Source organism: Elaeis guineensis, chromosome 1 (assembly GCF_000442705.2).
Source record: "Elaeis guineensis isolate ETL-2024a chromosome 1, EG11, whole genome shotgun sequence".
Taxonomy (NCBI): domain Eukaryota; kingdom Viridiplantae; phylum Streptophyta; class Magnoliopsida; order Arecales; family Arecaceae; genus Elaeis; species Elaeis guineensis.
The window spans coordinates 99,608,180-99,631,908 of record NC_025993.2 but is presented as its reverse complement, the minus strand read 5'-3'; the positions used below and the strand labels follow the sequence as shown (position 1 = coordinate 99,631,908).

Sequence of the window (23,729 nt, the reverse complement as noted above, 5' to 3'; positions counted from 1 at the left end):
ATTATACTGGCTACATACAAAATAGGAGCTATGTAGATGTTAAAATGGGAGGCTATGCAGCTACCTATCAGTTCTAGGTGACCTTATAGAAGTTCTATATATAGTCATAAGGAAGAACAAAATAAAGATGTAAAATTGTGATAGAATTTAAAGAAAGGGTATTTTGGAAATGTTCCGGAAGTCATATTTCCAATGGCAATAGAGGGAAAGATGAGCATCCTAATGAGAGAGCAGTTTGCAATCAAAACATCACTGGCAAAATAAAAAGTATATGCACCCTCTTCTTTCCTATCAGGAAGCACTACTAAAAGTATTTTGATGAAATTGACAGGGTTTATACTTAAGCATGCTGTATACTAAATCAAGATTATCAAAATATTTTAATAATCTATTATTATATCAATGCCAATATTTTTTTTAAATAATTCTAAAATAATATTAGTAAACACTTAAGTCATTAAGGTTGTATTCGTATAGCGATAAAGGTTAAAGACTCCTCAGCCATGAATAGATGAGATTTTAATAGATAAATAAATAATAAATAAATAAAATAAACATGTTCCAATGGAAGATTGGATTTTAATAGAATCACACAACCAAAAAAAAAAAGATAATTTTATTTGGCCAGATAAATATTAAAAAACAAAAGATATAGATATGGTAGAGATTTTTTGAGGAAGGAGATGAAAGTACGAGGGTTTTTTTTTTTTTTTTGTTGATCAAAAAGAACTTATTTTTAATTTTAAAAAAAAAATCCTAAACAGCAAACAACAATCAAAAAAAAAAAATAAATATCTTTTTTAACTTGATTTACATACTCCTTCAGGTTAAACCAGGAGTACATATAATTTGTACCGATGGTCTCATAACCATCCATCAAATATTCTTAACAACCACCTTCTGCTCCTTAGAACACGTGAAATGCTCGTGCTAAATACCACGTAGTTGATGACCCATCCATCCGCGGGAAGTCCCCATGAAATATTTTATCTTTCTCCTCCTCGGCTCCTCCCTCCCCCACACCCATTTCATCCACTATGACGACCTCCAGGCTTCGAGGGTTCGACTCTATCCCTAACCCTAGCGAGAATACAAGAAAACAGCGTATCGATCTCGGAAACAGCAGCGAGGTCATCTACATCCCTCGATTCGTGCCTCGCGACCAGGCGTGGGATTGGTTCCAGTATCTCGACAAAGAGATCCCATGGACGAGACCCACGATTCATGTCTTCGGCAAATCTTGTCTCCAGGTACGAACCCTTCCCCTCTGAAACAATTCGTCGAACAGATTTGCCCCATTAACGTATTCTAATTTTGTGAGATTTTTCGCCAGTATGACGTAGTTCGTAAAGACTTGATCTGGAGAACATATTCTAATCTGTGAGAATTTTGCCCCCATATTTTTTTGGTTCATAAAGATTCTATCTTGAACGCATAATAATTGGAATGTATATCTGTTTTTGGGTTAATGGTTTGCTTGCTTATGTTTCATTAAAAATTCCTTGTGTTAGGCATTGTATGTAAACACATTGATAATGGGTAGTTATTTGGTACATAGAGTTTGTGGGTAAATCTTATCAAGTGGAAATTCTTATTCTGCTTAATTTCGAATTTATATCCTGTATGTGGCAAGTTCTTAATTTTGAGACTGTTGAGAACTACTGTGTTACAAATTGCCCATATCTCTTCACATGTTTCTCTGCAAGTTCCTAGAAAACTTGACTCCATTTGCACCAATTAGATTTTTTTTTTTAATGCATAAGTTGTTTTGCTGAAGAAAATTGTAGAAAATGTGAGGAAGCAAGCTTTTAGGAAGTGAAAGGAAAACAGATAGAAAGCGCTGGATCGTGTAAAACTGTTAGGTCGTTAATGTTCTTTGTTCACATTTTAGGAATAAAATCATCAGCTAAATTGGTAATACTTCATGATTATAATGTACGCAAATAAGTATAGTGCATTGACTTCCTAAGCAAGATAGGGAGATGACAAATTCTAGTGATGTTTGTAAAGACCTAGTCTTTGCAACTTTGTTGAAACCATGTATTGCTGCTGCTCCCGATGTGCTACTGAGGTCAGTTGGCCTGATCTTGATGGATTCCGATCTCGTATGAAGGGAAAACCAAACTTGCAAAATAAGTCCCTTCACCAGGGTTGTTTCCAGCGAGAACCATCCAATGCTCAAGTTAGATGGGGGGCAGAGAATAGTGGAAGGGAGAGGGAGAGACTTGAGCTTACCTCGGGTCCTTGGCCTACTCTATTTATAAAGGAGGATTGGAGGCCGTTCCACAATATGCGGCAGTCGAATCTTCAAAGATGTCGCTCCGCATGGTGAGCACAGCTGAGGTGAGCTGTTCGTCGACCATTTTAGGTAGGTTATCATTGTTACTAGGATTTGCGGTTAACTCCACGTGTGTCTACCACCGAAGGTCTCAAGTGAACGCGATTTGAATTCTCACCTCAGTCCAGTCTAGGAAGGATGGATCGATCCTACCCGAGGAGGTCCAATCCCTGACATGTGCCGAAGTCACTGCCTTACCCCCATAACACTATACATTGCTTATAACCCTTCCAAAAGTGGAGACATTACTAGGCCAAGCTGTTGATGAATCACTAATCAAAGAAAATATGTCAGATGAATTTGCACCCTACACATCCAATCTTGAAGTACCAGGATTAAGAACATTGAACAACACCATCAGACAGGTTTGGGTTCACAATAACCACTGTATAGAAGAAGAATGTCCAAAGAGCAGTTAGCTAATCGTAATGTAGAGTTCATACTCTAAAGTAATAATAGTACTGTATGAGTCTTGAATCCATTGGAAGACAACAAGCCATATCACAATTGTGGAAACTTAGATTTGTGCTTTACCAAGATTTTGCATTGATCTTTCCTCTTGTAGGGAAATAAGGAAAATTCCAATTCCATGTCAATGTGCTTCCTTACTTTTGAAAATATTAGGCAGTTTGCTAATTTAACAGCATTCAAATATTACTATACAAAGTAGTGGCATTTGGGTTCCCAAGCCATGTTGTAGACAAGAAAAATAGGTGGCCTTTTCGGTAACTCAAATTTCCCATGTAAGATGTGCAGAATTACCTGTTGTTTTACTCTTCCAAGAAAGGTGAGATCGCCACTAAGGATGATTAATTAGCAAGTTTATATTGGTTGATGTGATTACTAGCCCAGCCACTATCATGTAAGCTCATAGCTCCAAAGAAGAGTCAGAAGAAAAAGAAAAAGACAGAGAAGAAAAAACAAGGAGCAATTGTCCATTGATGGTAGCGAAGAATGCAAAATAGAGAAGCATAGAGAATGCTGAAGTGATGCAACCTGATTTGGTAAATTAAATTTTGCATGAATATTGTGCATACTTATGAGAAGGATCCTCAAACAGCTCATCATTAATTAGATGAGTCTTCTGATTAGACTCCTTTGGTGCATCAATTATATGCATTTAAGACAAAAGCATGCATTTTTTGTCATGTGGGAGGCATACCTTTGCCACAATCTTATGTTCATTGTGTAAAGGAAGTTATAGTATGTTATTTGAGAAGAATTTAAAGATGCTAGATCACATGGGCGACGATATAACTATAGCATAATTAACATAATTGTAGCATCCATGAAAGATTAAAAAACCATGATACTGCATTGGACCATCTTTTAAAGAGCATTAGGGAAAATACATTTTGCACCCCCCCACACCTTGACTTAGTCCAAATTACACTTGCCCCCCCTCAACTTTATAAAGTTTTAGACCAGCCAGTGAAGTTACATTTCCATCACAAACCGATCCTTCCATCAATATCCCTATTAACACCATTGACAACAATATTCAAATGACAAAATACCCTTATTATTTTTTAGAAAGACTTCAACTATGTATTTCTTTCTCTTTTTCCCTCTCTAAATTTCTGAGAATGAGCCTAATGCTCACCACCTCCTTTGCTTTCTCTTAACCCCCTTTGCCTCCATTACCTGCAATTAATCACCGCTCACCACTCTGTCGCCTTTTACGCCAAGGAGGTCTCTCGTGAATGTGGATACCCCACCTTCACATCTAGCCCTTGTACTACACTCTATAATGCAAACTCACATCATGTGAATTACCATTGTTGCCACCACTGCCATCATGACCATCATTATTACCATCACCATCATCGTCACCTCCACCACCAATACCAATATCCACCATCTCCATGGCAATTATCACCACCACCAATACCAATATATCTACACAACCACCATCACCACCATTACCACACCCATCGTCACCATGACCTTGAAGCAATCCTCAGTGCCTGATGCGTAGTCGTTGATAGCACCAAAAATAACTCTACTCACTACGTAGATAGGATGAGTCGAGATCGTATCCTCAGGGACCTTGGGCTAAGTTGAAATTGCAAGGTAAAAGAAAGAAGCGTTGTTTTTGATTTAGAAAATAAATTATCGTAAAATTGAGATAATTAAAAAAAATAAAGAGCTCGGGAGTTTTGAATTAATTTGCACTAGCAGAGTTGTATCTCTTTTTTAACTAAATAGATGTGATTAATCTTAGGAAAAATACCTGTCTTTCCTCGGCACGCTCCGTACCCGTAGATCACGGCGCGTCTCCGAAAAGACTAGGTACACAACTCTTCTTTCCTCGGCACGCCCCGTATCCGTAGATCACGACGCGTCTCCGGAAAGTAAAAGTTGTTCCTAATATTAATCTAACAAGAAAGCATAAATAAAAGCATATGATAGGGAGCAAATAAAGAACTCATGACAATTTAAATAAAAAGCATAATCTTTATTGCATATAAAGAAATACAGGAAAGTTTAGAACAATAAACCATCTCTGTGTCGTTACAAAATTTCTTCTCCACTCCCGAGACTGCTAGCCTAGCTGCTCATGAAGTAGTTCCTTTCTATTCTTCTATGCAAGGCTCTAGAAGAATTTCTGGGTTCCCCTCCAATGAGAATACAAAAGTCTTTTTATAGGTATTAGGAGGGAGGAGTTTTACATGATTTTTCGATGTGGGACTAAAAAAATACAAATCTTTCAAAATATTTTTAAATATTATTTTTTTCCTTATTTTGAACTTGTCTGCAGTGCGCCCACACCCGCATCAGCGCCCGTCCCCGCGTCCGCGCCGCGTCCCGCGTCCGCGCCCCGCGTCCAAACCGCGTCAGCTTCCCGCGTGTTCACGCGCGTTCACGCGCGCATGCTTCTTCTTTTGAATTCACGCGCGCCCAGGCTCTTGAATCCACATGAAACCGCGCCCAAAACTTCACGTGAAACCACCCAGAAAAAAATCAACGTGATCCACTTTTTCACATACCAAAAAGAAACTTTTGTTTCTTTACAATGACATCTGTATCCTTTTGGATTCCTTGCATAGTATCTTCATTTTCTATAATACCGGATGCGTCTTTCTTTTATTTTAATTTTATTTTAAGTCCAAATTTCTTCAAACTTGAGTCTTTTTGATCTATGAATCGGACTCTTTGTATTGGCGATCATCTTTCCTGTAAAACATAAAAAGAAGCATCAAAATTTTAATAAATAAAATAAATTAAATATGATTTTCTGCTTAAAATGACTTAAATTATGTATTTATCACACCCCCCAACTTGAATTTTGCTCGTCCTCGAGTAAAATAGATATATCAGCATTGTGTACTGACTCGGTTTTGAATCAATAATTAGGTTAGGCATCCCAAAAGGTAGATGATACTTGGTCAGACCATTAAAGAGATATTTCATTGGATTATCAATTTGACCCAATTAGTGGTTGAGTATCAACTAAAGAAATTTCAGAGCTTTTCTTTCACCAACTCCCCACTTTACTCTTTAAATCCTCTAACTTAATGGGAAAGAGGTTTATCATCTTCTTGCAATTTAGTCTCCTTTTTTTTTTTTTTTAAATATATATATACATATAACATTGCCTACCTTTTTACGCGAACCACAACGCTTACTTAGGCGAAAGGGCCCGGTTACTCAGTAGGAGATCAATGTTGTTTTTCTCTCTCTCTTTTTTTTTTTTTTTTTTTTTTTTTTTTTGCATACCTCGATCTTTCCACCTAATTTTTCATGAAGCAGATTCTTTATTGAGATCAGTAAGAAGATGGTTGTAGAATCACTCCTAAAATTTGGTCTAGTTCAAACCCTACCATTCATTGGGTTTTCTTAATAATTTATTCCTCAGTATCTCTAAAATTATCTTGACCGTTAATCATTCATTTATTAGGATGCCTAATTGACTCTTAATCAAAATAAAATTTGAATACACAAAACTAATTATTTCTGACCATACTCGAGGATTTGATTAATTTCCCCCCCCAACTTAATCTACATTGTCCTCAATGGAGTAGAAAAGAAAAGAAAATAAAAGGAGAGAGTGCACCTGAGATAATTTTGCTTCGGAAGTTGAAGATAGCTTCATTGATTAATAGGCTCTTGTTCTAAATTCCTGCAGCTGCGATAAAGTAAAAAAAAAAAAAAATGAAATCATTGGGTTGCCTCCCAACAAGCGCTAAGTTTTACGTCTTCAGCCAGACTGAATTTAGTATTATGGCAGTTTTGGATCCACTAAATCAACAGATTCAATTAATTCTCCATCACTAATTCCATCTATGTAAGGTTTCAATCGCTGACCGTTCACTTTAAAAGTGTTCTCCTGTTTAGGATTTTTGAGTTCTATAGCTCCATGAGGAAATACCTGAGTTACAATGAAAGGTCCGTCCCAACGTGAGCGAAATTTTCCAGGAAACAGACGCAACCTAGAATTGAAGAGCCAAACTTTTTGATTAGGCTCGAACGTTTTTCGTGCAATAAATTTATCATGATATGCTTTAGTTCGAGCCTTATAAATTTTGACACTCTCATATGCTTCATTGCGTAGCTCTTCAAGTTCATTTAATTGGAGTCTCCTATTGGAACCTGCATTTTTCATATCAAAGTTAAATTGTCGTATGGCCCAAAATGCACGATGTTCCAATTCCACCGGCAAATGACAAGCTTTTCCGAATACAAGTCGATAGGGAGACATTCCTATGGGTGTTTTAAAAGCAGTACGGTAAGCCCATAATGCATCGTCTAAGCGAAGAGACCAATCCTTTCTATCGGGCCTAACCGTCTTTTCTAGGATATGTTTAATCTCCCTATTTGACACCTCTACCTGACCATTAGTTTGGGGGTGATATGGTGTGGCCACTTTGTGTGAAATATTATATTTTTTCATAAGTGCTTCAAAATGTTTATTCGTAAAATGAGTCCTCCCATCACTAATGATCACCCTTGGGAAGCCAAATCGACTAATGATATTTCGTTGGATAAAACTCATTACAATTTTATTATCATTAGTCCGTGTAGCTATTGCCTCCACCCATTTTGATACGTAATCAACTGCCACTAGAATATATTCAAATCCAAATGAGGCTGGAAAAGGTCCCATGAAATCAATCCCCCAAACATCGAAAATTTCTACTACTAAAATGGGGGTCAGCGGCATCATATCCTTCTTGGATAAATTTTCTGTTTGTTGACATCGCAGACAACTTCGGCCAAATTCATGTGCATCCTTGAAAAGCGTTGGCCAATAAAACCCACTCTGCAGTACTTTTGCTGCAGTTTTTCTTCCACTAAAATGTCCCCCACATGCCGAAGAATGGGCAAAAGTGAGAATGCTTTGGAATTCACTTTCGGGGACACAACGGCGAATAACTTGGTCAGGACAGTATTTGAATAGTTCAGGGTCTTCTCAGAAATAATGTTTAATTTGCGAGAAAAATCGATCCTTTTCTTGTTTTGTCCAGTGAGAAGGTACTTGTCCTGTTGATAAGTAATTGACAATATGGGCAAACCATGGAGGACGGTTAGAAGAGATTGCAAAGAGTTGTTCGTCAGAAAATTTTTCTTTGACCTCATCTATGCCTATCGTGTGTTCAACTAAGATCCTGGAGATGTGATCAGCTACCACATTCTCAGAACCCTTCTTATCTCGGATTTCCAGATCAAATTCTTGTAAAAGAAGGATCCATCTGATCAAACGCGGTTTAGTATCTTTCTTTGAGAGGAGATGTTTCAGAGCCGCATGATCAGAGTAAACTAGAACCTTAGACCCTAACAGATATGAGCGAAATTTTTCAAGGGCAAACACTACTGCTAGTAGCTCTTTTTCTGTTGTGGTGTAGTTTAATTGGGCATCGGAAAGAGTCTTGCTAGCATAATAGATCACATGTGGCTCCTTATTGATTTTTTGGCCTAAGACGGCACCTATTGCAAAGTCAGAGGCATCACACATAATCTCAAATGGAATGGATCAGTCAGGAGGTTTTATTATGGGTGCTGTTGTCAGGGCTGTTCGTAATGTGTTGAACGCTTTCAAACAGTCTTCATCAAAGACAAATGGTGTATCCTTGGCCAACAGATTGCACAAGGGTCTTGAAATCTTGCTAAAGTCTTTGATGAAGCGTCTATAAAATCCGGCATGACCTAAGAAAGATCGTATTTGTCGGATTGAAGTAGGAGGTGGTAGTTTTGAAATAACCTCAACTTTGGCTTTATCTACCTCGATCCCTTTTTCAGAAATAATATGTCCTAATACAATTCCTTTCCGCACCATGAAATGGCTCTTTTCCCAACTTAGGACAAGATTTGTCTCCATACATCGTTTAAGTACTTTGGAAAGATTATAGAGACAATCCTCAAAGGTGGTTCCAAACACAGAAAAATCATCCATAAAAACTTCAAGACATTTGTCCACCATATCCGAAAAAATGGCCAGCATGCACCGTTGAAATGTAGCGGGTGCATTGCAAAGTCCGAATGGCATACGCCGAAAAGCGAAGGTGCCATAGGGGCAGGTGAAGGTAGTCTTTTCTTGATCATCCGGAAATACAGATACTTGATTGTACCCTGAATAACCATTAAGAAAACAGTAGAAACTTTGTCCTGCTAACCGTTCTAGGATTTGATCGATGAAGGGCAATGGAAAATGATCCTTCCTAGTAACGGCATTCAGTTTTCTATAATCTATGCATACTCGCCATCCAGATGATATGCGAGTTGGAAGTAGTTCACCTTCTTCGTTCTCCACCACAGTAATACCAGATTTCTTAGGTACTACTTGAGTGGGACTGACCCATTTACTATCGGATATGGGGTAGATGATTCCAGCATCTAACCACTTTACCACCTCTTTCTTTACTACTTCACGCATGTTTGGGTTCAATCTCCTCTGCATATCTCGATGGGGTTTGGCATTTTCCTCAAAATGAATATGGTGCATGCAAATGGAGGGGTCAATTCCTTTTAAATCGGCAATGGACCAACCGATAGCCTCTTTATGTTCCTTCAGAATACCAACCAATTGTGCTTCCTGATTAGGGGTCAAGTCTGATGCAATGATTGCCGGGAGGGTGTCATTGAGTCCTAGAAATACATACTTAAGCGTAGCAGGAAGAGGTTTCAATTCTAACGTAGGTGGTGATTCTAAAGATGGGACTATTGGTGTACTGGCTAATGTGGGCAATGGCTCATACTTGATTGTCCATGGAGGAGTGGTTTTATCATGTGGTGTATCTAACAAGATGTTAACTTCTTTCCTATATTCCTCAAAGTCACACACTCCAAAGTGAGCCAAGCAAGTATCTAAGGGGTCTGGTGCTAGAATTATGGGTGTTGCATCTTCTATAATATCTTCTAGTGTATCTACTTCGAAGCAACTATCCATTGATGGTCCTTGGGAAGCACCAAACACATTCAGTCTTAGTTTCTTATTCCCAAACGATACGTCCATGACTCCTGTCCTACAATTAATGCATGCATTTGCCGTAGCTAGGAAAGGTCGTCCTAAGATAATGGGAATTTGTCTGGGGTTGCCACTTAATTCCATATCGAGAACCAGAAAATCAACTGGAAAGTAAAACTCATCTACCTTGACCAAGACATCCTCAAGCATTCCACGCGGTTCCTTAATTGATCTGTCGGCTAACTGCAGTGTGACTGATGTGGGTTTCAGTTCTCCAAATCCAAAAAGTTCATACACCGAACTAGGTAAAAGATTCACACTTGCCCCTAAATCTAGAAGAGCTTTTTCAATGTGATAATCTCCTATAACACAGGAAATGATGGGGGCTCCTGGGTCCTTAAGCTTTGGAGGAGTGGCATGCTGGATGACAGAACTAGCCTGTTCAGTGAGACGTACTTTCTCTGGGATTTGTGATCTAGATTTACGTTTTTGGGTGCACAAATCCTTCAAAAATTTGGCATAAGCAGGGACCTGTTTGATTGCGTCTAGAAGGGGAAGATTAATTTGGACTTGCTTAAACAATTCCAACATCTCATCGAGTTTTCCTCCCTTCTTATCTGCAGGAATAGGGGCTTTCAGGGCATCCGAAAATGGGGCTTTAGGCAAGTAAGATGATTCCGGTGTAGTTGGTTCCTTCTCTATTTTCAGGTCCTCCTTGGGTGATTTGGATTCGGTTAGAGATTTAGGATCGGTCTCATTGGTTTTACTAGTGTGTTCAATGACCTTCCCACTTCTCAGAGTCATGATTGATTTGGCATGTTCAGAAAAAGCTTCTGGGATATTAGAACTCTCAATCACAAATTGCCCTCTTGGGTTGCTCTCTGGTTGGCTAGGTAATTTTTCTCCTTCCCTCCTACTGAATGCAGTTGCTAATTGACCTATTTGGGTCTCTAGCTTAGCAATGGATTGTGTGTGGGAGTTAAGGGTCTGAGTGTTGACTTTTAATCTTTCTAGTGCTTTCAGGACTTTTTCCTCAAAAGCTGAGTTGTGACCAGTAGTAGACGGTTGAGGAACATTTTGAAATTGATGGTATGGTCCATGCCTATATGTTGAGTCTTGATATTGAGGTCGAGGTGTGGCAGGACCAACCACTGGTTGTGGTCTCCAAGAAAAATTTGGATGGTTTCTCCAGCCGGGGTTATAAGTGTTCGAATATGGATCGTTTCCTGGTCTGCGAGCTTGTTGGACTTGCTGAACCTGCTCGTGCACAAACTCAGGAAATTGGGGTGCGGCTGGGCATTCACTAACAAAATGGTTCGGACTTGCACACAATGCACAAACTTCTTGGATTGGATTAGGTGGAATCGGGGATTGTCCAGTGTTTAGAAGACGATCTAATTTTTGGGACAGTTCATCTACCTTTTGATGGATATCTATGGCATTTTCTACTTCATATATTCCACCTCTTTTTGAGTTTAACATGGGTTTATCTCTAATAGAGGCAGACATATGATGTAATGAATTTTCACTTAAAATTTCAAACAATTGCCATGCCTCATCCTCACTTTTCAGCATAAATGTCCCACCGCATGATGCATCGACCATTTGTCGATGTCTTTCAGAGAGCCCATCATAAAAACATTGGATTAACTGTCACTTGGGTACAGCATGGTGGGGACATTTTCTAATAAGGTCTTTTAATCTCTCCCATGTTTCATGAAACATTTCTCCATCTAATTGGAAAAAACTAGTTATGGCTTTCCTTATTTTATTAGTTTTTCCTATGGGAAAATATTTCTTGAGAAACTCTCCTTGCAGCTGGTCCCAGGTTGATATAGTCATGGAATCCAAAGTATGTAGCCAGTATTTGGCTTTGTCCTTAAGTGAGAAAGGGAATAATTTCAACCTAAGAGCATCATCGGAGAAGTTGTGAATTTTGACAGTTGAGCATATCTCAAGAAATTCTTTCAAGATGTTTATAAGGGTCTTCATTACTAAGTCCATAAAATGAAGGTAACATTTGGATTATACTGGACTTAATTTCATATTGAGTGGCCTCCACAGGGGGTACTTGAATACAAGGAGAGTAGGTATATGTGGAAGGAGTAAAGTACTCCTTCAATTGCTTGGGTGGATCATTCTCCTGATTTCGGTCCATCTTTTTATGTCTGTTGGCTCTAAAGGTTCTTTCTATTTCTGGATCAAAAGGTTGGATTTCTGGTCGTAACGATCTACGGCCAAGCATACACCTTACAATTATACTGTAGAGTACACAGAAATTTTTTTTTTTTTTTTTTTAATATATATTTTTATAATAAAGTGAGAAAAGAATGAAGAAAATCTAAAGAGAAGAACCTAAGAATCTTAAATCTATGAAAAGGGAGAAATTAATTAATGTTTAGATGTTAATTGCAATCAACTTAAACAATCATAGACTCTTTATCCTACGGTTAACTTAGATCTAGACAGCTCCTAACTTTCAAGATTGCTTTTGAGCACTCCAAGCTCAAGACTGACTAACTGACTTGGCCAGGTAAGCGTAAGATGTGGGAGGTTCCCTGCTCGTTGCTTTCCTTAGACACCAACTAAGTTGGCCAGGTCAGTCAACGGAACCAATTGAAAACCACTTTCTTTAACCACTTGCCTTAGACACCGAGCAATTAACCAATCCGCACTCGGTTCAACTCTAGAGCTTTCTTATCCTATTGAGCTCGAAATTCCTAGGGTTGACGTCTAGTTGATTTTAAATTAAGGTCTAGGTTATGCAAATGCAAGGGAGTGATTTGTGGGCCAAGGAAGGGTGATCAAATCTCCACCTTATCTGGTTAATGGGTTATTGCCCTTAAGATCAATTATGGAGATGCAATGCAAAGAAACAAGGTGTCCAATCAGGTTAGAAATTTTTATATTTGAGGTTACGCTATTTTAGTTAAGTGTTATGAAATGTCAGTGATTTTTTTTTTATATAATTTTATCTTGTTGTATATTTTTTTTTAATTTTTTTTTTTTAGTTTTGCAAGAAAATAAATTTAAGTGATTAAGTCTAAAAAGCAATAAATTACTGGGCTATGAAAAGTAGCAAATTATTCTAAGCAGCAAAATTCTAAATAGTAAATTAGTTATGCAAGGTAATTCTGTAATTATGCAAATAAGATTATCTAGCTAGAAAGCACTGAAAAAAAAATTAAAACGAGAAATAAAAATTGAAAAGTATATATTTTTTTTAAAAAAAATTTTTAAATTTTTTTTTTTTTTTTTCAATTTTTTTTTTAATTCAACCGTGCCAAGATCCCCGGCAACGGCGCCAAAATTTGATGCGTAGTCGTTGATAGCACCAAAAATAACTCTACTCACTACGTAGGTAGGATGAGTCGAGATCGTATCCTCAGGGATCTTGGGCTAAGTTGAAATTGCAAGGTAAAAGAAAGAAGCGTTGTTTTTGATTTAGAAAATAAATTATCGTAAAATTGAGGTAATTAAAAAAAATAAAGAGCTCGGGAGTTTTGAATTAATTTGCACTAGCAGAGTTGTATCTCTTTTTTAACTAAATAGATGTGATTAATCTTAGAAAAAATACCTATCTTTCCTCGGCACGCTCCGTACCCGTAGATCACGGCGCGTCTCCGGAAAGACTAGGTACACAACTCTTCTTTCCTCGGCACGCCCCGTATCCGTAGATCACGACGCGTCTCCGGAAAGTAAAAGTTGTTCCTAATATTAATCTAACAAGAAAGCATAAATAAAAGCATATGATAGGGAGCAAATAAAGAACTCATGACAATTTAAATAAAAAGCATAATCTTTATTGCATAGAAATACAGGAAAGTTTAGAACAATAAACCATCTCTGTGTCGTTACAAAATTTCTTCTCCACTCCCGAGACTGCTAGCCTAGCTGCTCATGAAGTAGTTCCTTTCTATTCCTCTATGCAAGGCTCTAGAAGAATTTCTGGGTTCCCCCTCCAATGAGAATACAAAAGTCTTTTTATAGGTGTTAGGAGGGAGGAGTTTTACATGATTTTTCGATGTGGGACTAAAAAAATACAAATCTTTCAAAATATTTCTAAATATTATTTTTTTCCTTATTTTGAACTTGTCTGCAGTGCGCCCACACCCGCATCAGCGCCCGTCCCCGCGTCCGCGCCGCATCCCGCGTCCGCGCCCCGCGTCCAAACCGCGTCAGCTTCCCGCGTGTTCACGCGCGTTCACGCGCGCATGCTTCTTCTTTTGAATTCACGCGCGCCCAGGCTCTTGAATCCACATGAAACCGCGCCCAAAACTTCACGTGAAACCATCCAGAAAAAAAATCAACGTGATCCACTTTTTCACATACCAAAAAGAAACTTTTGTTTCTTTACAATGACATCTGTATCCTTTTGGATTCCTTGCATAGTATCTTCATTTTCTATAATACCGGATGCGTCTTTCTTTTATTTTAATTTTATTTTAAGTCCAAATTTCTTCAAACTTGAGTCTTTTTGATCTATGAATCGGACTCTTTGTATTGACGATCATCTTTCCTGTAAAACATAAAAAGAAGCATCAAAATTTTAATAAATAAAATAAATTAAATATGATTTTCTGCTTAAAATGACTTAAATTATGTATTTATCAGTGCCCATGTATTTTTCCCACTCCAGCCCGTAACCATTAGCTCATCCCGCTTGAACACAGCATTGCCAAAGGTCGCACCAAATGCATAACTCTTCATGCAGCTAAATAAGAGAATTGAGTCCTGGAATAAAGAAGGAAAACTAAGCTTTCTTAAATTAAAACTTGGAGAATCACCAGAAAATGCATAAAAGAGAAACAAATTCAAATTTTATCTATTTCTATATTTATGTATTGATTCTATGTGCTTAAACTCCCCCATCCAAGATGGAGCTGTTTTATGAAATCCACTATTTTTTTATGAAGCGCTATATTCTTTTGTGTGATTGATCTGGTATAGATCGATGGAAATGAAGAGATCTTTCATGATTGCATCCTTCAATCCTTCATCGAGACCAAGGGGCACTCTTTACTCGAAGTTGGACTCGAATGGGAGGCAATCGATGCAGTTTTTGATAGTGAGATACTCGTTTTTTACCTTCATCTTAATTTCTTTACTTCCTCCCCTTCTTGAGCCTTAGAGCCCAATTAGCAAGTATTTAAGGGGAAGATGAGGATGGGTTATTGTTCAACTTCCCAATAGAGTCACTGCAACACTGAGATCAAGAGGATTATGGTTAAGAAGTTGCTTCAGAAGAGTGATGATCAACGGATGGCATGAGGGAAGTAGAGGATGGGCAGCAGAGGGTGGAGGAAGGCGAGCTTGATGTCGCATCTCAGCCTTGTCGAGACTTGGGTGACCATAAGGTCATCAAGGATGGCCAGTGGTAGTTGCTATAGCTCATCTTTGATGCTAGAAAACAATGATGATAATTCTTGTTACTGTTGGTAGAGTTATAATGTGTCCGGATTCTGTTGCACAAATCTTGTCGAGTATAGACTTCACAACTAATAACTCTTGGCAGTGAATAGGTATTAGATGGTGGATATGGTGGAGGGAGTGGTGGGGCAGGAATTGCGATGATGAGGAAGTCAGTCACAATGGTGGGTTCCCAAGGATTCGAGGCTAGTGGCATGGTAGTGGCGTTAGAGGGTTTGGGTGTGCGGAATGCTCTTTAAGCTTTATCATGAGAGGAGGGAGATAGAGAGCTTGGGCTTTGGGGGGATAGCATTGTAGAGAGAGAGGGAGTAATAATGGAACACCAGGCTAGAGAGAGTTTGGGTTGTGGAAGCACCCAACAACTGCCATTAGTCATAGGTTCTTCATTGGGCTATCCGACTAGGACCTTGATAGCTAGAGGCCCTGCACTACATCATCCTTTAGCACCAAAAAAGGGGAAATAGAAAGGGGAAATAGAGGATATGAGAGAGTTTTTTCACCAATTGGATAGTCAAGGATATATTAGAAATTTTTCAAAATTTTAAAGGTCGCGGTGATGAGAGTGAACCTAGATGCAATGGTAAGGTTGCTCCATTATGAACCTGAAGATCATAGGTTTAAAACATGGAAATAGCCTTTCCACATACAAAGCTAAAGCTGCATATATTTGACCCTTCCTAAACCTCACAATGGTAAGAACCTTGTACACTATGCTGCCCGTTTTAAAACTCATGTGATGGTTACATGATCTTTTTTATTGAAGTCCAATTTATCTCTAGTTAATGGAGATGGATAAAAGGGCCACTTTTTAAAGTTGTAGGCTATTCTGAGACTTTTTCTAGGGGAGCCAAGTGTATCTTAGGCAAAGTATAGGGGTTAAAGTGTATATTTCAGAAGAGCATAATAACCCTTTATGGCCAACATCAACAAGATGTTTCAAAAATGCCCAATGCAGGTATTGAAGCTTGTTTGACTAGGTAGGTAGCATGATACGGGTGCCTAAGGAGGCCCAAAAGGCTCCAAGGTTGCTCATTGAATGTTGGCTGTCTTAATGGTCTGGGCAAAGTCCTTTTTCTTTTTTATTATACTTTTATATGCCATTCCATTCACTGAAGCATTTGTCGACTCGTGGAGCATTCTATTCAAGTCTTTCTATGATGTTCATTTTATGGATATAGTTGTAATTGAGGAAGACCATCCTAGAAGAAGGAATCAATTTGGTTGCATCGAAGAGAGCAGAAAAATTTTCTCCACCAGTCTAGATGTTTGTTATCTTCGTTATAAGATTGTCTTCCACATTAATCAAAATGGATGTTAGAAATAATAGAAGCATAATTAAATTGATTACTTCCAAAGTGTTTGAGTACTTAAATTGAAGGCAGAAGACTTTACAGGATGCAAACAATCATATCAATACACTTAAATATCTTTTTCATCTCTTTTAATATAGTTTATTATGCATGCATTTATATTAATGAATAAACATGTTTGGACATGCCTTCTCATAAAACAGAAGTTGTATCTTGAACTGTCTATAGTGACATGTCTGTAGTATGCAGCAATTTTTTAATATATTACATAAACAGGAAACTTATGGAGAGATAAAACGAACAGATTAAATAGAAATGCTTATTTACTATAAGAAGAGAGAGGAAGCAAAACAGCTCCTCACTTTTTATTGGGGTTCATCTTCTCACTTTTATATATTGAGGGGAAAAGTTAGCAAAATTAAAAAAGAGTTCATCAATTTGACAATTTCAGTAGAGCTACCCTGCATTTCTAATAAGAATTTGTTCACAGAAAAACTTCATCAGCACCTCTCCTTACATGGCATGAAGACGAAAATCTGTTCCCTCTAGTCATGATGCAGCTTACGATGGATGTACCCTAGAAGACAATGAGGTCTAGTTGCTAATGATTAAATCAATTCTCATGGATACGTAGGAAGACAAACTGATTTGAATTAAATATGAGTCAACAATATGTTGTGAAGATGCATAGATTTACAAAAATTTGCTGGATGGGTTTGTGGTGCTTGCTTTAACAAATGATATGCTGCATAAATGAACTATAAGCAGTTGAGTCTCAGAAGGAAAAAATAATGGAAACCTGTTATAGTTTTTAGGACAACATGCTTATCCACAATAATTTCTTTTGGGTCTCACCATTTTGTAATATTGACGAGATGGTTATCTTAAATAGGAAATGATAAGATGGAGGCTACTAGTTGATTTTCTTAATTTACCAACTTATCTTTCTACTTTCTTTTTTGGCCATGCAAAAAGCTTCAATCTTAAATTATCTATCTTCATTTTTTCTGCAGCCCAGAGACACATGCTATGTTGCAAGTGAAGGGCTTACTGAATTAAAATATAGTGGATATCAGCCTCATGCATATTCTTGGGATGACTACCCTGTGCTTAAGGACATTCTGAAGGCGGTGAGTGCTCTTCCACATGCAGCTGTAGCTGGTGGAATACAATCAATCATTGATTCTTATTGTAATTAAAACTGCTAATGATGGACATTATTATTAATTTGCAAATCAACTATATGGCATCATCTGTATCAATAAGAATTTTTGTTTGACTACTGTCTTTGAATTGCCTGTTTCTTGTTTCAAGTGACTTGCTGATTTTTATATATATATGGGCAGGTCCATGAAGCACTTCCAGGAAGTAAATTTAATAGCTTATTATTGAATAGATACAAGAGTGGCTCAGACTATGTGGCCTGGCATTCTGATGATGAGAAGTTGTATGGACCAACTCCAGAAATTGCATCAGTCTCCTTGGGATGTGAACGAGAATTTCTATTGAGGAAGAAGCCAGCCAAAACACCTGAAGGCATGTCAACTCTAACATTTATCTGATTCCTAATTTTTAGGTTCTGGAAAAAAAACAATATGAAGGTTTATGATATTGGAAGCCCTGTTAATTACATGTTCCAATGCTATGCCAGCTACTCAAGGCCCTGAAAAATCAACAGGCAAGCGACCCAAGGGCAGCCCCCCAGACCAGCATGGCTTTTTGCTGAAGCATGGCTCTTTGCTCGTGATGAGAGGCTACATGCAGAAAGATTGGGTTCACTCAATACCCAAGCGCATGAAAGCTAATTCTGTTAGGATCAACCTCACTTTCAGGCTTGTGCTGACCTAAAGATCTACAGGACAACTACTAACAGAGATCACTGTTACTGGTTCAAGAAGGAATTTATCTGGATTGTATGTGGAAACCAAATAGTCCTCTTGTCCCAATATCCTGTACCCCATTTTAGGTATTTAATTTCCCTATCTGGTTTCTTTAACACCACTTTTGTGGATAATTTGGCTCTCACAATATTCTAAATATAGTTCTTTTGCTGCACGTAAGAGTTAATACATTCACACACATAGCTAATATGGTCAAACCTTGATGGCCATCTCAAATCATACTATATTAGCTCACATATGCCAAGCACAATATTCTGATATATCATTACATAAAGTAATCCATCTTGTTGGCTTCCTCTTTACCATTTTCTCTCTTAGCTTCTTTGAGAAGGAGCCCCAGGAGCCTCTTGTAGATGTCTATCACAGCCTCAAGCTTGTCAATGGCCCTCCTCCTGTCCTTCACTGCTACACTCAAGCATTCATCCATCTCTCTGAGCTCGTTAACATTTCTACCCATCTCCCTCTCACAAAACCGCCCATTGGATGGAAGAACTTCATCTCCCCTTCGAGCTCCATTGTTCACATTGATCCCTTTCACCACTATAAGATCGCTAAGGGCGCCCCCCTCACGTCCAATAATCCGAACCACTGATCTGCTCTCCATGTCCCAAATTTTTATGATCCCATCTTCTGAAGCTGATACCAAGTTCTGATGCCCGTTTGCCATTGCCACTGCCATCACTGCCCCATTCTGCTCTGCTTCCCATGCTGTTACCTCTGCTCCAGTATGTCGCAGCTTTCTTCCTCCTACTTTTAGTGGTACAACATATATCCTCCCATCTGATCCACCAGCATAGACCTCAGAACTACTAGGATCCGCAGCAACACACCAAATTGCACATGGGAATTGCACAGTTCTTAGCTTGACACCATCTGCCAGGCTCCAAAGCTTAAAAGTGCAATCAAGTGAGCTTGAAACTACAGTTGCATTGCATCCACCTGGCCCTGCAACAATGCATGTCACCGGCAAATCATGCGCAGAGAATTGGCTCAATGCAAGTTGGGCAGGATCATCCTCATTAGAGGCATCATCTAGAAGTCGAAGGATTGGGAAAATTGCTATGGTACCATCATCGCCACCCGATATTAGTAGAGAGCCATCATCATTGACGATGAGACATGACACAGGCTGGTGGTGTGCCTGAAACGAGCGGCACAGATCACCGGAGGGAAGAGAGAAGGCATGGATGCAGCCAGAGAGGCCTCCAGAGAAAAGGTAGGAGCCATCTGGAGTGGCAGCAAGGGGAGCAACTGGTTCAGGGGCCTGGATGCAGTAGAGAGCAGTGGAGGACCACCAGTTGTAGAGTTTGATGAAGCCTGCAGCAGTGGCTGAAATGTGCGAGGCAGCAATCAGTGTGTTGCCAGCGAGGGTGAGCCCTTTGCGAGGGGAGTGGCTGCCGGAGAAGTGGGCAAGCATGGTGCCGGTGAGAGGGTCATGCGCTGTGATGGGCTTGTCAGGGTAGCTGGTGAGGATGACCTCTCTCCAAAAGGACGCCATTGTGGTTATGAGAATTCAATAAATGAAGCAAGCTTTGTAGAGTGTATGGAAGGATGGAAACAAAGATAATAACTATGGATACCATGCAAAGACAGATCAGCACCGTTAACAAACACATGATATATGGTCTGTTATCATTAGGAGAAACGTGGAAAGGTTGGAGAAGAGAACGTTGGAAACGAGGTGAGTTTTAAATGATTTTTTATTTTCTCTTTTGTGGGGAAGTATGAAGAATGTGAGGGCCACTGCTAACTTTTCTCATAACTGTAATTGGGATCTTTTAAAACTTGGAACCTTGTCTTCCTTTAATGGGAGAGGAAGCAGGTGAGATGAACGTCGGCAGTGTGAGAAGGTCAGTTTGGAGTCTTGGACTTATCTGAAACATGGCTATGGCTAGCTGTCAACCAAGGGTTTTCATACCACTGTCAACCTAAAACAAGATGACAGATGAGTTGGATGGCCAAGGGGAAGCCACGGGGCAGTTCGAGTTGGCTGGAATTCGGAAAAGCTGAGAGTGGACGGACGTCGGCTCGTTTTTGGATCTCCTTTTGGTCACACATATGGAAAATGCTTGGGAAGCAGTACTTCTTTCCAAATTCTGATGTAACAAAGATGGAAAAGATGGTGCCATGCGAGCTGGCACATTGTTTGATTCATGGTAGCAGAACCCTGCCTGTCCATGCTCAATTTGATGAGGCCAAATAGATTTACCCCCCAAAAAAAAAAAAAATCATTGGAGCAGTTTTTAGTGTATTCAAATGGGGGAAAAAGGTTATAAGCTGAGCTTACATGCTACTCCATGTTTAGTTCAGTGGTTGTCAAATTAAACTAGTTCACGATATAATTCACCTTAATATAGGAAATGGGGAATTTGAAATTCTATAAGATTCGTTTGATCATTTTGGAGATCTATGAGAATGATTTTGTATTATTTATGAATGGGGGCCTATGGTGGTGGTGGTTAGGCCATTCTACTTAGCAACCTGAGTCTTGGGTTGTGCATCCTTTGAGCCTCAATGATCATAGGATAGGTGAATCTCTCTCATCTGTCAAAAAGAATTTATATTATTTAACTTGAATTGGGTCGATGGACCCCAAATATTTTATGGATAATTTTTTGTTAAAAAATAAAATTTTATGTTAATTGAGAAACGGTTTTGTCCTTCTGAAAAAGCAAATCCAAAATAAAGAGGAGATACAACTTAGGGAACTGTGGTCGAAATAACAATCTGTAAATTCTCTCGTATAAAAGCAAAAAACACAATGGGTCCTGCTACTTAAAGCACACTCAAATGCCCACCCCATTCAATTTCCTACTCTGAGCCCCAAGAAAAGGGCTATGATTACCTCACCCGGGATTTTACAGTACAAATATTAGGACAGTTACAGATAAAAAGATAAAGAAAAGAAAAGAAGATAAAGCTAGAATTTGAATAGCTCTAGCACCGCCACCTTTTGCATCTCCTTCCCTAGCACTAATGATCTGCCTTTATGTTCAATCCTTTGGTACCATATTTCAGTCAGGGAAACTTGAAGCAAGAGAGTCTACCATAAATTTTATAAGACAAGCAAGGAAGCAGACAAACCTACCGTTCTAATAACCCATCATCTCAGGCATGTGCAACTAAAGAGATTCTTAAGAACTTACATAACTTTTTAAAGAAGTTTAAATTTAGGAAGAAAGCAGGGTTTCTTCTCATGTCTGCAACTGCAATCTTACAGGAGAGTAAAAACACAATTTTCATCCATTTTAAAGTTTCAGATTTATGCATTATTTTGTCTAACCTTCCACCAGAGCAAACTTTGGCAATTAGCACTTTTTGTTTGGCACAATGGCAATGCAATTACAAGAACATTCATGGATAGTGAAGCATAATTTGATGAAAACGATGGCCCTGGTTTCCAAAAGAGAACTTTCATTTAAATTTTGGACACCCCAATACAATCCATTCTCACATATATCCAAATGGTAGCAATCAAAAACCACAACAATTCACCAGACATTAGATTTCCCCTCCTAGTCTTAAAATCCCATAGAAGAATACAAGTGTTAATGTAAGTGATGGACCTCCATACTTGCTACTGTTGCAACACAAAGAAATCACCCCTCAACAGTCGCTGCAGATGAACAAAAAAAAATACACCTCCACTCGATCTCTGCTGCCTACATAGCAGCACAAACTTGATACCAGGGCACAAGTACAACATCAAAGTGTCCAAACTGATCTGTTTGGAGCTACTTGGTTAAGCTAATTAGCTGGCTGTAAAATCAGGACAATGATCTTTATGGCATCTCCAACTTTACAACATGGTCCAATTTTCTTCAAACAGGAGATTTGGGCGCCGACTGAAGCATCGAATCACATAACTGCAACACATATCAATTATTACCTGCAATCTCAAAGGCAACTGATCTCCCAAAATGCCATCCTAAAGATTGATACTTATTGAATTACTGGCTTGGGAGTAGGGGATGCAAGTCAAATGGATCTGTCACAGCCTTCTCAATTGCCACAAAGTTTGATCACAAGTTAGTCATGTGAAAGACAGTGAATCCACAACAACTATGGGTAATGACAAAACTATGGGGAGACTAAAGGACATGAGAAAGCTAAGGTAGAATCCACAACAACTGAAAATGATTCTAGATGGGTCTCTCGTTGAAAATTATTAAAAGACTTGCAAGGCAGAAAAGTTGGACCTAACACATTCAAATATTAACTAGATTTGGAACAGATGGGCAGGTGACTCTCAGACAGGGTTCAAGGAGATAAGATGTGTCTCCAGAGGGTGTTTTCAGCGGTCTGAACATCAGGCTTCACAAGATGAGCTCAACAAGGAGGGAATACCAGTCTGATACATAAGTCTTATGAGGAGAAGAAGCTGGAAGGGGCCAAATTGGAGCACTGTTCTATTAGCTGGTTCTGTTTTGCCTTTAGTGTAGTGTTGGCATTGAACTGATCCCAGTATCACAACTAGTCAGACACTCCAGGAAACTAGCATCTAGTTAGAGGGTGACTCTACTACCGTTGTCCACTGGATCCAGCAAGGGATATCTTCCTATAAAACAAAACATCCCTGGCTATTGGATATCAGAATGATATCTCACCAGCTCCAGGCTGCATCAAGCATAACCAAATTTTGCCACCAGGATTCCACAGGACCAAAGGTGGGATACTAACTGGGGAACTTACTGATATCATATACATGGAAACAAGTGGTTCCATACTAAGTAGCCTAATAGGCTATACTTTAAAAACAGCACCGCCCCCCCCCCCACCCCCCCAAAAAAAAAAAAAAAAAAAACTATGTAGATATCCTGCTGTTTCCAAACTTAAATTATGTTTACTTAATGCAATTACATCAGGTATCTATCAATACTCATGACATCCCCTAAAATTGGACAAATTCAGTGATATTATTCTTGGTTTAACCCAGAATAAGGAAAATCCGCAAAAATAATGATGAGTTTTTTTGGGATGCCAGACTCCATAAGAAGGGTGAAAGCTTTCTCTTGCAATCTTAACAACAATGTCTCCAACTCCAAGTACTGTTTGTATGGCCCTTACCAGCCCGCCCATATCGACTCCCCATTTGAGCCTGTAGTGAAACAGGGTACTATTGATCATGCCGGTGGAACCATGTCAGAATGAGTAAACTACCAGCCAATGACAGGTATGGGCCCATATTACTGTTTTTAGAAACCTAGTTAACATCAACATAGATGATCTAAACCTAACAACAAATTTGTGGTAACTAGTGATATTTTGTAAGCCATTGAGGCTAGTTTTATAAGCTACAAACAAAGCCTTTCACAAATCTAAAGATCCTCAAGACAAAAACTAAG

General features: G+C 38.8%; 2 protein-coding genes and 1 non-coding gene across 4 annotated transcripts; 2 read left to right on the top strand and 1 right to left on the bottom strand.

The window, feature by feature from the left end:
• The first annotated feature begins 902 nt into the window (after positions 1-902).
• On the top strand, positions 903-18,538 carry LOC105060733 (DNA oxidative demethylase ALKBH2). 2 transcript variants are annotated; one of them, XM_073257319.1, is made up of 4 exons: positions 903-1,250; positions 17,497-17,613; positions 17,830-18,019; positions 18,162-18,538. In XM_073257319.1, the coding sequence occupies exons 1-4, from the start codon at positions 1,038-1,040 to the stop codon at positions 18,329-18,331; spliced, it is 690 nt and encodes a 229-aa protein (XP_073113420.1). In that variant the 5' UTR covers positions 903-1,037; the 3' UTR covers positions 18,332-18,538. The 2 variants fall into 2 exon arrangements, with proteins under 2 accessions (XP_073113420.1, XP_010942840.1); XM_010944538.4 differs by having other exon boundaries at positions 907-1,250; positions 18,135-18,538.
• Positions 11,407-11,513, top strand: LOC140855106 (small nucleolar RNA R71). Its single transcript, XR_012138138.1, has one exon. It is a non-coding gene; the product is annotated as a small nucleolar RNA R71 (small nucleolar RNA).
• A 35-nt stretch (positions 18,539-18,573) lies between the features above and the next one.
• LOC105060780 (protein ROOT INITIATION DEFECTIVE 3) lies at positions 18,574-21,559 on the bottom strand. Its single transcript, XM_010944618.3, has one exon. The coding sequence runs from the start codon at positions 19,880-19,882 to the stop codon at positions 18,650-18,652; it is 1,233 nt and encodes a 410-aa protein (XP_010942920.1). The 5' UTR covers positions 19,883-21,559; the 3' UTR covers positions 18,574-18,649.
• Between the last annotated feature and the right edge of the window lie 2,170 nt (positions 21,560-23,729).